This window comes from Xenopus tropicalis, chromosome 1, assembly GCF_000004195.4.
Source record: "Xenopus tropicalis strain Nigerian chromosome 1, UCB_Xtro_10.0, whole genome shotgun sequence".
NCBI lineage: Eukaryota > Metazoa > Chordata > Amphibia > Anura > Pipidae > Xenopus > Xenopus tropicalis.
This window is the reverse complement of record NC_030677.2, coordinates 5,821,545-5,840,034: the sequence shown is the minus strand read 5'-3', so window position 1 is coordinate 5,840,034 and position 18,490 is coordinate 5,821,545. Positions and strand designations below refer to the sequence as shown.

Genomic DNA, 18,490 nt, shown 5'->3' with positions numbered 1-18,490 from the left:
ATGTCTGCAAATGGGGCAATTTGAATTAAGATATGAACATTTATAATCATGACATTTTTCTTAAGGCTGATTCATATGTACAGTCATGTTTTGTAAGCAGCGACAGAATACTTTCTTCTAAAATAGATTTCATAATAGATTTATAAGAATAAGAATTTTTTTTATAATGTCTAGAATGTTTTTAATATTACAGTTTTTTTCAGCACTAGTACTTCTTATTTCCAAGTAAATGTGATTTTGTGTTCATTTGACATTTTAATAAAATAATGTAACATTTGGGCAGAAATATAGAGGCTAAAAGCCCCGCGCTTGAGGTGAGTATGGCAAATATCTCCACACACACAGTGTTTTTGCCTTTGGTGCTCAGATAGGCCGGGATCATTGTGATCCAAACACTGCAGAAGAGCAGCATGCTGAAAGTGATGTACTTGGCCTCATTAAAACTGTCCGGTAAGCTCCGAGCTAAAAATGCTAAAACAAAACTAACAGCTGCCAGAAGCCCCATATACCCAATAACTGAGTAAAAGCCAATAGCTGAGCCCTCATTGCACTGAATGATGATGGTTCCAGGGGAAGTGTGAATGTCCAGTTCCTGAAAGGGAGGAGAAATGGCCAACCAAGTCATGCAGATGATTATTTGAATGGATGAGCAGAACAAGACTACAGAATTGGACAGTTTGACTCCCAGCCATTTTCTCCATGAGCTCCCTGGCTTGGTGGCTTTGAAAGCAACACAAACCATGATAGTCTTGGCCAGGAGAGAAGAGACAGCTATGGAGAAGGTGATTCCAAAAGTGATGATGCGCAGCATGCAGGTTATATCCACAGGGCGACCGAGGAACAGAAACACACTGAGGAAGCTCAGCTTGATGGAGACAAGGAGGAGGAAGCTCAGGCTCCGGTTGTTGGCTCTCACTATGGGGGAGTTCCGGAATGTTATGAAGACGCCTAATATTAGTAGAGTTGTAAGAAAAAACAGGACTGAAATTGATGAAAAAAATACAGAAATCATATCATTATTGTACGAGAGAAACTCTTCGTTTCTGATGATACATTGATTCTTGTTCTCATTGGGCCATTCCATGTCTGGGCATCGGGTGCATTTTTCACTGTCTGAAAAGATATAGTAACATAACAACTAACAAGGAGACATCAAGACATGATTCCTCTATGAAAATGTTTATAAAGTTGTACAGACAGAGTATTCAGATGGTGCAATTAATTTCCTACGGTTACCTCTGGAGCAACAGTAGATCTGGGGTTCCTTCCGTACCCTGTGTCAATTGTATGCCCCCTTCACCCTCACAGCATACACTGGAAATGAGAATATAAAGGCCATTTGGCTATTCCTAATGCATTGGCCCCAATTGTATCAGGCGCAACACTCCCCGGGGAGCACAACAATGCAGGAGTTCTGGGGAAACCACCACATTATGTGAAAAAAATGTAGCTCACTGCGCTTCCCGATGTAAATAACCCTGTGTATCTTTTCTCTGTTGTGGTTTTACATTGTTTTCATTAAAACTTATAACAGAAGATGAGCTTTGTGTATGAATGATGTACTGCTATCTAAACTGCTCAAAAAAGCTCTGCAAAAAAAAAATAAACAAATAGTAAAATAAAAAAACATATAAAATTCTACATATTGGCGTTGCACCAAGGGGGTAAGGCATATCATTTGATGGTAATTGGCCACTGAACATGATCTATCTCAGTCATTCCATTATACCAGTTGTGGTAGAAATGTCTCCAGTTGGACATGGGACACAGTCATAGCAGCAGGTCTGGGCTCCAGGATTTGGGACCTTTCTGAATCCAGGGGGGCAGTTATCTGAGCACTGAGCTCTTGGGATCTAAAACAGAAAATGAAAAGACTTATTGGTGTTTTTGTCTTCTAATAAAATATATATTTTTTATAATTTTGTAATGGCCTTTTGAAAATATAAATACCGACTGGATCAGTGAAGTTCTTATTTGCTAGGATATGAAACTGTATGTTGCAGCCTATCATTGAAAGGATATTGTGTGATTGTAGTTGATTAGTGATGAGCGTATTTTATCGCCAGGCATGGATTCGCAGCGAATCTCCGCAATTCACCATTGGTGAATTGTTTCACAAAACTTCTGTTAAAATTCACCGTGGGAAAATTCATCGGGCGCCAATAAAAATGCTGGATCCTGCACAGTCATGTCAACTTAGGTGTCATTGCTTCAAAAATGGGCAATGTTGGGTCAAAAGTAAGACACTAGCAACAAAAAAAACACCAGGGCAAAAAAAAAAGTTGTGCTACTAATGTGTTTCACAGATTTTCCGCCGTTTCGGACAGATTCGCTCATCTCTATATTTGATCATTATAGTCCTCTTAACTTCCAAACATTGTGCCCCAACCTACATCTCTTACTTGCATCTCCATACATTCCTGAATATCTCAACTCGCTTTTTTGTATTCCGGTTACATCTGATTTCTAATGTTGGGTTCTTCATTAAGAACGTGACATATGATTTCATCTTGGCACTTATGGGCCAGTGGCCCAGTTACTTTGCATGTGTACATTCCCTCACTGGTCTCCCTGCTCCTCACTACATTCCCTCACTGGTCTCCCTGCTCCTCACTACATTCCCTCACTGGTCTCCATGCTTCTAACTACATTCCCTCACTGGTCTCCATGCTCCTCACTACATTCCCTCACTGGTCTCCCTGCTCCTCACTCCATTCCCTCACTGGTCTCCCTGCTCCTCACTACATTCCCTCACTGGTCTCCCTGCTCCTCACTACATTCCCTCACTGGTCTCCATGCTCCTCACTACATTCCCTCACTGGTCTCCCTGCTCCTCACTCCATTCCCTCACTGGTCTCCCTGCCCCTCACTACATTCCCTCACTGGTCTCCCTGCCCCTCACTACATTCCCTCACTGGTCTCCATGCTCCTCACTACATTCCCTCACTGGTCTCCCTGCTCCTCACTACATTCCCTCACTGGTCTCCCTGCTCCTCACTACATTACCTCACTGGTCTCCCTGCTCCTCACTCCATTCCCTCACTGGTCTCCATGCTCCTAACTACATTCCCTCACTGGTCTCCCTGCTCCTCACTCCATTCCCTCACTGGTCTCCATGCTCCTCACTACATTCCCTCACTGGTCTCCCTGCTCCTCACTCCATTCCCTCACTGGTCTCCATGCTCCTCACTACATTCCCTCACTGGTCTCCCTGCTCCTCACTACATTCCCTCACTGGTCTCCATGCTCCTCACTACATTCCCTCACTGGTCTCCCTGCTCCTCACTCCATTCCCTCTCTGGTCTCCATGCTCCTAACTACATTCCCTCACTGGTCTCCCTGCTCCTCACTACATTCCCTCACTGGTCTCCCTGCCCCTCACTCCATTCCCTCACTGGTCTCCATGCTCCTCACTACATTCCCTCACTGGTCTCCCTGCTCCTCACTACATTCCCTCACTGGTCTCCCTGCCCCTCCCTACATTCCCTCACTGGTCTCCCTGCTCCTCCCTCCATTCCCTCACTGGTCTCCCTGCTCCTCACTACATTCCCTCACTGGTCTCCCTACATGTTCCTGGTCGTCTCCTCCGCTCCTCTCAGAGCTTCCGTCTCTTTACACCATCCACACCCACTGCGCTCTCTCGGCTTAACCCCATCTATTTTGCTGCCCCTTCCCTCTGGAACTCTATCCCTGAATCCCTCCGTAGGGAACACTCACCCACTGTCTTTAAAATAAAACTCAGACTGTTACCTTCTGGAGCCCTAAAACATTATTTTGCCTAGTCCTGCACTTAAAGAATTAGTAAAAGTAAACCTTTTTTTTCTATGAGTAGAATTACTCTAAACAGCCTCCAGAATTACCTACCTTTGTCCTAGCATTCTCTCTGACCTGGTTCCTCAGTCAGAAGGTATTATTTTTCATTGCTTCCTTGTGCAGAGTGAAGCCCTGCCCCTACTTCCTGTTCTTTAAGGGCAAATGCCCATACCTGGTGCACTCTTACCTTCCAATTTGTGTCTGTATGTTACCCACCCACTCAGATTGTAAGCTCTACGGGGCAGGGACCTTCTTCCTACTGTGTCTCATACCACATGGCACGTATTCCCTGTGTATTTATATTTATTTATTGTATTTATTATAACACTTGCCCTCCCTGAGTGTAATTTTGTATATTGTAAGACTGTACAGCGCTGCCTACCCTTGTGGTGCTTTATAAATAAAGTTATAAATACATACATACATACATACATACATACATTATACCTCTATGTGGCAGAGACTTCCTTTTTGCTGAATTTTTTATTATATTTAGAGATGATCAAATTTTTTTTTACCAGGTTTCGCTACTAAAAAAATGTCCACTTCAATGTATTCACAAATTTTCAGTGTTTCGCAAATTTTTTGGTGAAACAAAATGCGTCAGATTTGCTTATCACTAATGGTACTGTATATATGCCATGTATTATGTATTTTTCTGTATATTTAATTTTGTAATTTTGTAAGATTGTTTTCTACCATGATTAAACTCACTTTTTAAAAAAGCACAAATATCTACTTGTTTATTAAAACCCACACTAAAAAAAGAGAAACAGGAAGAAAAAACCCAAATACCTCAAATCAAAAGAATTTTTACTTGAATTAATAGCCCCACCCCCCCATTGAATTCTACATGATCTCAACAGCTTGTAGATGGGACATTTTCCCATTTGAGTTATTATGTGTTTTGACACATAATAAATGGTGGAAAATGTGCATTTTTGTAAATGAAAAAATGTGTTTTTAGAGCAAAAAAATATGAATTGCGGGAAAAAATACAAACATAAATGGACCCCATAATGATACCTATTTTAAAATTGTGATTCTACCAAATCTTTTCCAAATGAGTGAGTGAGATTCATCATTACTGTTACATAGAAACCCAAGACTTGTATAAATCATTTCCGTTGCCTTTTTTTCATACTTCTGTCCATTTGGCATGCGTATCGTACTTTTCCCTCTATGCGCTACTAAACCAGGCCCCACTTCAGCTGATATTCCCATAGGCTTATCAATAATATTATGGATTTTGACAGCAGATACAAAACTGATGCAATGGGGAATTCAAATATTAAAAATGAGAGGTTAATATTAGTGATGAGCAGTGAAATTCCGGGTTTCACCACTGGGGAATTGTTTTACAAAGCTGCGGCAAAAATTCCCTGAGAAAAAAAATTTGCCAGGACAAAAAAGTTTGTGCAAAAGATTCCTATTATCAGGACCTGCCTGTGCTCGAACTCTGGGCTGTATGGAAAAATGGTCGTACATTACCTTGTTGAGCCACTGGAGACCTTGGGGATTGAGTCCTACACATATTGTTAAATACTGTTCAGTTAGTATTTCTTCATGCTCACCTCCTCCTCCCTCAGTAAGCCCAGGTGTTTGTAATCTGGCATTTAATGGGCTTTATAAGCCTGTTACAAGCTGCCCCTGATTGCTTGATCATTAAAGCCTTATAGCTTGATCCAGAGTCTGTACCTGCCTGGTTCCCACCCATTTCCTGCCCGTGTTCCTGCCTGATTCCTCCCCGAGTCTTGCCTGTGTTCCTGCCTGATTCCTCCCCGAGTCTTGCCCGTGTTCCTGCCTGATTCCTTCCCGAGTCTTGCCTGTGTTCCTGCCTGATTCCTGCTCGTGTTCCTGCCTTACTCCTGCCCTTGTTCCTGCCTGGTTCCTGCCTGACTCCTACCTGTGTTCCTGCCTGGTTCCTGCCTGATTCCTGCCCGTGTTCCTGCCTGGTTCCTTCGTGACTCCAACCCGTGTTCCTGCCTCATTCCTGCCCGACTCCTACCTGTGTTCCTGCCTGACTCCTACGCGTGTTCCTGCCTGATTCCTGCCCGTGTTCCTGCCTGATTCCTGCCCGTGTTCCTGCCTGTTTCCTACCTTACTTCTACCCGTGTTCCTGCCTGGTTCCTGCCTTATTCCTGCCTGATTCCTGCCCGTGTTCCTGCCTGCTTCCTTCCTGACTCCTGCCCGTGTTCCTGCCTTGTTCCTGCCTGATTCCTGCCCGTGTTTCTGCCTGATTCCTGCCTGACTCCTACCTGTGTTCCTGCCTGATTCCTGCCGGATTCCTGCCCGTGTTCCTGCCCGTGTTCCTGCCTGACTCCTACCCGTGTTCCTGCCTGATTCCTGCCGGATTCCTGCCCGTGTTCCTGCCTTACTCCTGCCTGACTCCTACCTGTGTTCCTGCCTGGTTCCTGCCTCACTTCTGCCCGTGTTCCTGCCTTGTTCCTGCCTGATTCGTGCCCATGTTACTGCCTAAGTCCTGCCCCTGTTCCTGCCTGACTCCTGGTCGGGTTTCCTGCCTAAGTCCTTCCCATGTTCCTGCCTGATTCCTACCCGTGTTCCTGCCTGGTTCCTGCTTGATTCCTGCCCGTGTTCCTGCCAGGTTCCTGCCTGACTCCTGCCCGTGTTTCTGCCTGACTCCTACCCGTGTTCCTGCCTTGTTCCTGCCTGATTCCTGTCCATATTCCTGCCTGGTTCCTGCCTTACTCCTGTCCATGTTCCTGCCTGGTTCCTGCCTTACTTCTGCCCATGTTCCTGCCTAAGTCCTGCCCGTGTTCCTGCCTGGTTCCTGCCTGACTCCTACCCGTGTTCCTGCCTGGTTCCTGTCTGAATCCTGCCCGTGTTCCTGCCTGACTCCTGCCTGTGTTTCTGCCTGACTCCTACCCATGTTCCTGCCTGGTTCCTGCCTGACTCCTGCCCGTGTTCCTGCCTGTGTTCCTGCCTGATTCCTGCCTGACTCCTGCCCGTGTTCCTGCCTGGTTCCTGCCTGACTCCTGCCCGTGTTCCTGCCTGGTTCCTGCCTCAGTCTTGCCCATGTTCCTGCTCATGTTCCTGCCTGACTCCTACCCGTGTTCCTGCCTGATTCCTGCCTGACTCCTGCCCGTGTTCCTGCCTGGTTCCTGCCTGACTCCTGCCCGTGTTCCTGCCTGGTTCCTGCCTCAGTCTTGCCCATGTTCCTGCTCATGTTCCTGCCTGACTCCTACCCGTGTTCCTGCCTGGTTCCTGTCTGAATCCTGCCCGTGTTCCTGCCTGACTCCTGCCTGTGTTTCTGCCTGACTCCTACCCATGTTCCTGCCTGGTTCCTGCCTGACTCCTGCCCATGTTCCTGCCTGTGTTCCTGCCTGATTCCTGCCTGACTCCTGCCCGTGTTCCTGCCTGGTTCCTGCCTGACTCCTGCCCGTGTTCCTGCCTGGTTCCTGCCTCAGTCTTGCCCATGTTCCTGCTCATGTTCCTGCCTGACTCCTACCCGTGTTCCTGCCTGATTCCTGCCTGACTCCTGCCTGTGTTCCTGCCTGGTTCCTGCCTGACTCCTGCCCATGTTCCTGCCTGGTCCCATCCTGATTCCTGCCCATGTTCCTGCCCGTGTTCCTTAAATCACCACAGAGTTGGCGCTCATAAAACACTCATATGTATTAAATAAATCTATCAATTTTTATTAAAAATATACAATAAATCAGTGTATCAAAAATCAGAAAAGTGCATAAAAAACATTAATTCATTTCTATATAAATTTACACATTAGTTAAAAAGATAATGGGATTGTAAACATTGAAATAAATTAACAATATCTACAGAAATTCATTAGTTAATCCATTTGTATAGAAATTCATTAATCAATGTAAATCTATAGATTTACATTGATTAATGAATTTCTATACAAATGGATTAACTAATGAATTTCTGTAGATATTGTTAATTTATTTCAATGTTTACAATCCCATTATCTTTTTAACTAATGTGTAAATTTATATAGAAATGAATTAATGTTTTTTATGCACTTTTCTGATTTTTGATACACTGATTTATTGTATATTTTTAATAAAAATTGATAGATTTATTTAATACATATGAGTGTTTTATGAGCGCCAACTCTGTGGTGATTTATGGTTCTGTAACACTGGGGATTAGTTGGAGGATGGCTGCACAGTGATCACTGAGTGATTTTTAGTATTTAAATAAAATTATTCAGAATTTGTTCACTATAGCGCGGATATATTTTGACACACTGCCCGTGTTCCTGCCTTACTCCTGCCCGTGTTCCAGCCTGATTCCTGCCTGACTTAAGGACTTTTGTATCTGTTTATTTCATTATTCACTCTCTATAATAAATTATGTTTCACCATAACAACATGTTTCCATCCTATCAACAAGTGAAGTACCCACTGTATCCATATTACACAGCATATAAGCACATAAAAATGTTGTGTGCATTGAAATTGTTGTGCGTAAAAAAAGTTGCCTATGAACTTTAATGTGTTTCGCAAATGTTTTCGTTGATGTGAAATGAAACAGATTTGCTCATTGCTAGTTTCTAGTAGAATTAAGTCTAAAACAACTGGACTTTTCTGAGTTTTTCTTGAAAACGTTTCACCACTCATCCGAGTGGCTTCTTCAGTTCAAATGACTGGTAGGGAATTCCCCGGTATTTAAACTCTTGATGGTAGTAGAGTCACAGACATCCAATCACAATGGTTCCATTGAACTTGTTCAGTTAGGTGTTAGCTGAAACTGACAGGTGTAAGAAGGTATGATCCAATCACAATGGTACCAAGATTCTCATTGATGAAGGTGTTAATCCTTCAAAGTACATGACTGGAAGTGTGAACTGTTGTGAAACTGCCGGGGTAAGGATGTCAACGCGCCATTGTATGTTGGTGACAAGCGGTGTCTCAGGCCCCCTCCTCTGTTCAGGGATGGTTTTTCCAGGTTGGCATAAATGGCCTCTTTCACACCTCTTTCAAACCATCTGTCCTCTCGGTCCAAAATATGCACGTTACTGTCCTCAAAAGAGTGACCTTTTTCTTTGAGGTGTAGATAGACCGCTGAGTCTTGTCCTGAGGAGTTTGCCCGCCTATGTTGGGCCATTCTCTTACAGAGAGGTTGTTTTGTCTCCCCAATGTATAAGTCTGAGCACTCTTCACTACACTGGACAGCATAGACCACATTACTTTTCATGTGCTTGGGTGTTGGGTCTTTCGGGTGCACCAGCTTCTGTCTCAGGGTGTTGCTGGGTTTGAAAAACACAGGAATGCGATGTTTGTTGAAAATTCTCCTAAGTTTTTCTGATGTTCCAGCAACATATGGAATGACTATGTTGTTTCGCCTGCTGTGTTCCTCCCTTCTGTTTGTAGGTCTGGTCTTTCTGTTGGTGTTTGATTTGGTTTTGATGAAGGTCTATGCTGTAGACCTTCACCTTCACCTACATCCTTACCCCGGCAGTTTCACAACAGTTCACACTTCCAGTCATGTACTTTGAAGGATTAACACCTTCATCAATGAGAATCTTGGTACCATTGTGATTGGATCATACCTTCTTACACCTGTCAGTTTCAGCTAACACCTAACTGAACAAGTTCAATGGAACCATTGTGATTGGATGTCTGTGACTCTACTACCATCAAGAGTTTAAATACCGGGGAATTCCCTACCAGTCATTTGAACTGAAGAAGCCACTCGGATGAGTGGTGAAACGTTTTCAAGAAAAACTCAGAAAAGTCCAGTTGTTTTAGACTTAATTCTACTAGATACTGTATATCATGACCTGGATGAATGAGAATCTTCATAGACTCATTGCTAGTTAATATAATGCCTTTCTAAAGCATGTGTAAAGGTCTGAGAGAATCCGGGAAGAGGAAGGAGATGGGGATGCACTAGTCCCCTAGTTCAGAGCAGATTTCAGGCAATGGGAGCACAAACCTGGGGTCTCAGGTAAGAAATTCTCATCAGTAAGAGTAGTGATGAGTGAATCTTGCCCATTTCACTGAAAGATTTGCGAAACTGTTGAAAAATTTGCAATGAAAAAATTGTGAAACGCTGGTACTGCACCTTTTTTTTGACACGACTGCATCTTTTTTGATGCAATTTTTACAAAAAAATTAGCCAATGGTGAAATGCAGAATTTTGCTGTGAATCCATGAAAAAATTCACTCTTTGCATTTCCTTCTCCTTTCAATTAGTCTCTGACCTTGCTGTCGTTGGTTTTCCAGCGTATTTCGGAGGATACAATCTCTAGCTTCTGATTGGACGATGCCCAGGGATTAAACAATCCCAGATAATTCACAATTACTTGTGCGCCCGGATCCATGATGTAATTATATATCAAGTATTCACCGATTAACTCTCCATTCTCGTTAAAAATGTTGGTTTTATTCTTTATTGTTTTGTATTGAATGTTTTTCAGATAGTGATGCAGCTATTAAGGGAAAGATAGAGTCAGTCAATAGCAATCTCTTTGTGTCTGAAATTGAAGATAGTTTAGAAGCTTTCATTTGTTTGTTAAATAAATGTATCATTATAATAAAATTTTCTATGTTCTGTGTCTATTCAATTTATTTGTTTGACTCTTCCCTCCATTATTTTGCTTTTGGCTCTGTCTGTGAGTGTATCCTGTGAGCTGTATTTTGATGTTTGAGGGGGGGGTTATTTTAAATTGTATATAATATAGTGCTGTCTAAATTCTGTGGTACCAAGAGCTGGAATTTTTCTGACCACTCCCTGTTTTTAAAGCACACCCACCTCAAACCACACCCATGATATCACAATAAATTTTTTAAAGACCATATCCACGTTAATGGAGGTAGCACACCAAAAACTAAAATGAAGTCTCTATGACATGACACTTTGGTAATCCTATCACAGTAACACCTCTGTCAGTTTTAAGTGCCACCTCTCTGAAGGGTTACAAGACGCCATTGTGATTGGATTAGTGGAAGAGTACATATGTTGAGGACTTCCCATACCAGTCAGTTGAACTGAAGAAGTTGCTCGGATGAGTAAAGAAGAGTCTTCAATGATTATCAGCAAGTCCAGTTGCTCTAGATTTACTTATACTAGATATACTATGACCTGGATGAACGAAAACCTTCATGGTCTCAGGGTCTTACAGGTGTGGACAATGCAGAGGCTTACAGCCCAAATCTGAGGTGTGAGTTAATCTTAGTACTGATACCTTTTCAAGGTTACACAAGGTAAGTAGTCCCAGTAGCCAGACTTTGATTGGGGCCACACAAGGTAGACCCAAAGGCCACCAGTTGGACAGCACTGATATAAAAGTTGTTACATAATTGTCTACTCTTACGTCTGTTGGCCTGTGAGCATGAATGTGTTGGGTTGAACCTTTTCTTACTTTACTTTGCTTGCATATAATTTGTCTTCTACTCTTTCTGTTGTGTGCCCCTCTCTTTCTCTACACTATATCTCTCACTGTTGCCGCCTCTCCAACACACTGCCCATTGCTGAATGATTACATGTAAATGCTGGAATGGTTTACCTTGTACTTATAATAATTCCCAGTTTTGCTCTTTTCAGAGGTATTTTGCATTTTATGAAGTGCCCCAGACATAATATGAACGGCAAAATGTACATGGGGAAAATGCAGTTTACTGTCGATCCTGAGAATATCTGTAATATTGTCTTTTCCTGTACAGTTGTGAAGCTTAAATGCATAAACTCTTTCGTACAAATCATTTTTATTTGGATCTTCTGACAAACATAAATGGTATTGCATCCAAATGTCTTCCAGCAATTTGTCTTCTGGGTTTCTGAGTGGATGGAGACTTTCTATGAATGATCTCATTTGAGGACTATCTAGAGAATATATTGCATGTTGCACAAATCCCAAACTGCCGTGGAATAGTTCTAGATGATAATCTATAATATTGTGATTAGCTGCTACAGTAGAAGAAATGACCAACGTCTTTGTACGGAACACGTCTGTCAAGTTTCTGAATGTCCCAACAAAATTGACGGAAGGAGTCCCACAAAGTATAATGACACTGGTGGAGGATTTCTGGATGATCTCACTATACATTTTATACACAGCGATATTCTCAATATAATTGCTTATCTTTATAGTGAACTCAACACATATCCCTTCCACCGACAGATAGCTGCTCAGCAGTTGAAGTTCTTTTTCTCCACTATTATCATTAAATCTAATAATTCCAATCCACGTCCATTTAAAATATTTCAGTAACTTGCTTAAAGCCAAATAATGACCATGATCACTTTGTACCATCCTGAAAAAGTACGGGAAGGTGAGTCTGTCGCTGAGCGATGGGTCTGTAGCTCCGTAACTGATCTATCATGAAAAAAAAGACCAGAAGAAGAAGAAAAGAAGACACATCAGCAAAATTACTTAAAGGGGAATTGATACATCATGGATCACTCTGGAAACAAGACAGCCCCTGATAAAGGGGTAACAGGAGTAGTGTGCCCTGATATTAGTAATGGGTAAATCATTATAGTTGCTCTAAATCTTATGGCATTCTAGTGAGCAATAGCAAATGAGGAGCGCATCGCGGCCGAGGCCAAGGCTAACCCCAAAAAGTTTTTTAAGTATATTAATAGTAAAAAGATGCAGGTTGAGGGTGTGGCCCCATTGAGTTATAATAACAATATGGTTACAGCGGATACAGAAAAGGCAGATGTGCTTAACCAGTTCTTTTCTTCTGTGTATACAGTAGGGGGAGCCAGAGGGCCAAGTCCCACCCAATAGCTGCACTGTTGCCTCAGCTCCAACTACACAGTGGTTGGCACAGGATATGGTGCTTAAAGGGTTACACACGATAAATGTAAACAAGGCACCTGGGCCAGATGGAATACACCCTCGGGTACTGAGAGAGCTAGGGGCAGAATTGCAGTGGCCCCTGTTTCTGATATTCTCAGACTCTCTTTCATCAGGTATGGTACCTAGGGATTGGAAGAAGGCGAATGTCATTCCCATATTTAAAAAGGGAGTAAGATCTCAACCTGGCAATTATAGGCCTGTAAGTTTGACATCTGTGGTGGGCAAGTTATTTGAAGGCTTGTTAAGGGATCACATTCAAAATTATGTAGTGGAGAATGGCATTATGAGCAGTAATCAGCATGGCTTTATGAAGGACAGGTCATGTCAGACCAATTTAATTGCTTTTTATGATGAGGTAAGTAAGAAGCTGGACAGTGGGGATGCAGTAGATATAATCTATTTGGATTTTGCCAAAGCATTTGATACCGTTCCCCACAAACGACTGCTTTCTAAGCTAAGGTCTATTGGTCTTAGTGAAGTCATTTGCACATGGATAGAAAACTGGCTACAGGATTGGGTACAGAGGGTGGTTGTTAATGGCACATTCTCTACTTGGAATAAGGTTCTCAGTGGGGTCCCTCAGGGTTCTGTACTGGGTCCACTTTTGTTTAATTTGTTCATAAATGACTTGGGGGAGGGTATTATGAGTAATGTATCAGTGTTTGCAGATGACACAAAACTCTGCAGACCAGTCAATTCTATCCAGGATGTGACATCCCTGCAGCAGGATCTTGGCCAACTGGCAATCTGGGCAGCTAAGTGGCAGATGAGATTTAATGTGGATAAATGTAAGGTCATGCACCTGGGATGTAAAAATATGCAAGCCCCATACACCCTTAATGGGACTGCACTAGGCAAATCCCTAATGGAGAAGGACCTTGGAGTCCTTGTAGATAATAAACTTGGCTGTAGCAAGCAATGCCAGGCAGCAGCTGCAAGGGCAAACAAGGTTTTGAGCTGTATTAAAAGGGGTATAGATTCACGGGAGGAGGGGGTTATTCTTCCCTCATACAGAGCGCTGGTAAGGCCCCATCTAGAATATGCTGTTCAGTTTTGGTCTCCAGTGCTCAAACGGGACATTACTGAGTTAGAGAGGGTCCAGAGAAGGGCAACTAAGCTGGTAAAGGGTATGGAAAGTCTCAGTTATGAAGAAAGACTGGCCAAGTTGGGTCTGTTTACACTGGAGAAGAGGCGCTTAAGAGGTGACATGATAACTATGTATAAATATATAAAGGGATCATATAATAACCTTTCTAATGTTTTATTTACCAGTAGGTCCTTCCAACGGGCACGAGGGCACCCACTCCGTTTAGAAGAAGGGAGGTTCCATTTAAACATTCGGAAAGGATTTGTTACAGTGAGAGCTGTGAGGTTGTGGGGTCCCCCCTCCCCGAATCAGTCGTGCTGGCTGATACATTATATAACTTTATATAGGGGCTGGATGGATTCTTAGCAAGTGAGGGAATACGGGGTTATGGGAGATAGCTCTCAGTACAAGTGAGGGAATACAGGGGTAGGGGGGATAGCTCTCAGTACAAGTGAGGGAATACAGGGGTAGGGGGGATAGCTCTCAGTACAAGTGAGGGAATACAGGGGTAGGGGGGATAGCTCTCAGTACAAGTGAGGGAATACACGGTTATGGGAGATAGCTCTTAGTACAAGTTGATACAGGGACTGGTCCGATTGCCATCTTGGAGTCAGGAAGGAATTTTTTCCCCTCTGAGGCAAATTAGAGAGGCTTCAGATGGGGTTTTTTGCCTTCCTCTGGATCAACTAGTAGTTAGGCAGGTTATATATAGGCATTATGGTTGAACTTGATGGACGTATGTCTTTTTTCAACCCAACTTACTATGTTACTATGTTACTATGTAATAGTCACTTAGTCTTACAGCCAGCTAATAGGTCAACTTCATCAAGTAAAAAAAGTGTTGGTCTTTTGGTAATAAATATGTTAACAAAAGAAAAAAGAATTGTTTAATTGCTTCTTATTCCTGGTAAAGAAGATCCAACCCCATGACCGATTTGTAAAAACTCTTGCCCAGAACAATGAGTTTAGAAAATGTTATGGTTCCCGTAGTATTGAGTAAGGCCTGTGGCACTAACCTAAGGCAATGTAATGCACCAACCCATGCAACTTTTTCTACCCTGTTATGTGCGGCTGTCATTTCTAAGGGGCCTATTTATCATGCTGAGTAAAAAACGGTAACAAAATTTGCCACACATCTCCAGGCTTCGCAGTGTAAAAACCGGCGTAAAAAAAAAAGTCATTTTTTTAAGCGTTTTTCTTCAAATGGAACTTACATAAACAAACGGCATATAATCTGGCATTCTAGCAGTTTTTCCAGTGAATTCTGTTTTACATTGTCAGCTCGCTGTCGCACGGTGTGTTTGTGGAGAGAGTGAACTTGTGTTGATAGTGGCTTAGTAATTGATATGTAGTGCTGGACCCCTGTATTTACCACCCTCCTGCATTGATCCCCTATAGTGGAGCAGGCACTAAGCCTGTGTCTTCTGAAGGGAGCCATAGCATAAAGGAGAGTTGTGCTCACCTCCAGACAAAATTTAACAAATAGGTGCAGCGAGGGTCGGACCACAAAATTTGTCCAGACAAGGATAAGAGATCTTCCGCACTCACCCATTATCAATACACTAAGGCAGTGTTACCCAACCAGTGGCTCGAGGGCACCATGTAGCTCACCACCCCCTTGGATGTTGCTCCCAGGGGCCTCTAAGTAGTTAGTTCTGGTAGGGAGACAACTTTTGGTTGCATAAAAACCAAGTATAATGCCAAACAGAGCCTTCTGAAGGCTGCCAGTCCATATAGGGGCTATTAAGTAGCCAATTATAGCTTATTGGGTCTTATTGGGACCTCAAGAACCTTTCGTAATGCTTGTGTTGCTCCCCAACACTTTTTTCAATTGAATGTGGCTCATGGGTATACAAGGTTGGGGATCCCTGCACTAAGGACATTAAGACATTTTGTGAATTAAGATGATAATCCTGGCAGAGGAAGCCAGGAGCAGGGCAGACAAGTTTCCAGAGATCAGGGAGCTGCATGGGACTCAAAGAGCTGGAAGGTCCCACCAGAAACAGTCTTTGGAACATGCTGGGGCAGGGCTGTGGCAGACACTGTGCCGGGAGAGATAAAGCTCCTGTGAGGAATCCAGACTGGAGGGACAACCACCTGTAGGGAAACCCCACTGGAGTGTCTAAAGAGGCTGGAAGTCACACTGCATGTCTGTAGGTGCTGGACTTGCCAGGAGATTAGAGCTTAAGAAGCCAACTTTGGAGTGAGAATTACTTCTTACAGTTACTGTGTTTAAGAGCACTTGAGACTGTATTTGTGGACTGAGTTAAAGGACTTTGGGCCATATTCTGTTCCATGAGATAGCATTATAGTATGGTTATCACATGAAAACTTATGAATAAGATTCAATTCTAGGGAAAACATTTTTTCTTACTTCACTTTTCCCCCATAAATTGCAATAGAGTTTTCAACAGAGAGATAAGTTTTTCTTGTTGGATTGCATTTGGCTCTATGGGAAAAGGTTTGGTTTTATTGCAGTTTATGCCAGTTTGTCTTTGTGCCGGGGCAGGGTGCAAAGTGAAAAAACTAAGGCCGGTTGCACTACTTCTTTTGTACTTTGCACCCAGCCCTACATGTAATAAATTATGCCTGCCGTGTTTTATTGTTTGCAGGAATTGCTGTGGCAGTTTGTAAACAATTATTCTATCATTTACGGGGGAAGCTAATAAAAGGTTTGTGCAGGTTGTTTTGTTTGGTCTCCTTAAGGGTTATCGTTTGTAAGCAAAATGCAGTATTCTATTTACCACCAATATTCCTACCTGTGCATAGCCATACACATTGAGAATCTGGGCTATGGGCACAGTTGTCTCTGATGAAAGATCCCCAATAAACCCAGCAATGTTTCTCTTTCCCACACAGGAGTAATTGGGAACCGGCTCCCTGGTACCAGATAATATCTGTAATACGCTCCTCACAGCCTTCCGGGGGTCCCCACAGGAGTCGTATATATGGTACCCCAGCGTCAGGTTGGGTAATAGAACTGGGTCTTTGTTAATGTTCTCAATGGCAAAAAGAAAATCCACAAATTGTCTGTAATTCTTTGCAAGAGCACTGGAAAGATAAGAAGATTTTCATCAATCTTGAGTTCTTAATTGAGCTTATTCAAATAATATTCATCTATAATCCTATATAATACTGTGTAAGTGGCCACTTTGCTTTGGGTGTATGTCTCAAACTGTTCTAGCTTCTTTCATAAAAGACAAGTTTGTAAAGAGGTGAAATATATCTATTATATTGTAATGTAAATAGTTAGGCAATGTGCAAGTAGATGCAGCCATTAGGTGGTACCTTTAAGGTTGGCCCTTAGGGGATTCACAGTGCCACAAACTTTCTGTTTGGTCAAGAGCATAAAAAGCCTACCTTACAGCACAAGAGACTACGGAGCCACACCACGTGGGAGGCTGTATCTTGTGAGAGCTGAAGTTAGAAGATTGGTATCAGATTAGGAGTGAAAGAAAGCCAGGTGAGCCAGCAAGGACAGTCTGTTGTCCCAACAAGGAGTGAGTATTTGGGGTTAGGACCCCAGGTGATTGTGTGCCAGTTAGGGATTAGGGCATTCAGGAGAATGTTAGTAGGACCTATTGGAGCTGTAGTGAGAAGCTCAGGCAATGTATGCTGAACGTGACTGAGATAGGGGCAGCTTTATTAATGCTGTGTGAATAGGGATGTACAAGTATTCACTGGAGAAGTCTTTATTATAATATATGATTATGATATACTCTGAGCCTGACTTCCAGTGCTCCACAATCTCTCCTCTCTGTAAGAAGCTGTTCTATAAATTCTGCCTTGGTTCATTGTACCACAATGTGAAATGCCTACTTCTTACAACAAAGGCCTATGAAATTCCTTTCCCTTTGATGGGACTCTACCATGCTTGATAAATGTATTCCCTAAAATTAATTGCAAGGGAAATTCATGTTATGGAGTACATTTATCAGGCATATTAAATTCAGTGACCACATCCTTCTTTTATGTTTGCTTTTTAGATACTTTTTGGTTTGACCAAGCTACTGCATTGCCAGTGCCTTCATTCTTCTTGTGGCTTTATAAACCCTCCACCAATGAGGTCCCTTATTATTGGCTTTGTCACCGATTAAATATGATGCACAGAGAGACCAGATAGCAAACACAATCCGGTACAATTAAAGTTTCTGCTTCAGAAAGAAGGTAATCCATACAAGACAAGTAAATCATTTATGCAGTCAAAAGAATAATTTGTTTATGGTACTGATAATAAATAGGGTTCTGCAGTAAATTGTCTTAAACTTGATTCCAGTAGGGATAAATATCATATAGTATATATAGTATTGTGTGTGGGTGTTATTTCCTTGACACATTACTGCAATGTCTGAACTCGTGCCATAGCACTACAAGAACTTACCCAACACACAACATACTGTTATAAAAGTCCATTGGATAGCTAATTGGAACTATGAGGGTATTTATAGTTAACACCCCGGCAATCATTATATCTCCCTCTTTCATGTATTCATACTCCTCATATGTTTTAATGATCTCCAGATGGCAGGCAGGTTTCTTGGTCTGAACCTTCGAACTGCAGGTTGTTACATACAGGGCTGTCAGGTAGATCAGCTCCAGGAAAGCCATGGCTTCCACCACTGCACCTCCAGAAAGGCAAATGTAACTAATATAAAGAAGTAGATCAGAGCGTTTTGCCAGTAGTTGTCCAACATGGGGTCCAGAATTAGGCTGCATGTGTAGAACAGAATGATGGACTGGCTCATCCAACCCTCATTTTATAGAGAGCAGAGAGAGGATTTGCCCCAGTAACAGTCAGT

General features: G+C 42.6%; 1 protein-coding gene across 1 annotated transcript in view; it reads right to left on the bottom strand.

Moving 5' to 3' along the window:
• Positions 1 to 205: 205 nt before the first annotated feature.
• Positions 206 to 18,490, bottom strand: part of LOC100494332 (vomeronasal type-2 receptor 26) — a 35,954-nt gene continuing 17,669 nt past the window's right edge. The window contains exons 3-8 of the mRNA XM_031895181.1: positions 18,073 to 18,310; positions 16,451 to 16,742; positions 11,306 to 12,115; positions 10,001 to 10,228; positions 1,730 to 1,853; positions 206 to 1,113 (exon numbers count right to left, since the gene is read on the bottom strand). Of these exons, the coding sequence (XP_031751041.1) occupies positions 206 to 1,113; positions 1,730 to 1,853; positions 10,001 to 10,228; positions 11,306 to 12,115; positions 16,451 to 16,742; positions 18,073 to 18,310 (2,600 nt within the window). The remainder of the gene's footprint in view (positions 1,114 to 1,729; positions 1,854 to 10,000; positions 10,229 to 11,305; positions 12,116 to 16,450; positions 16,743 to 18,072; positions 18,311 to 18,490) is intronic.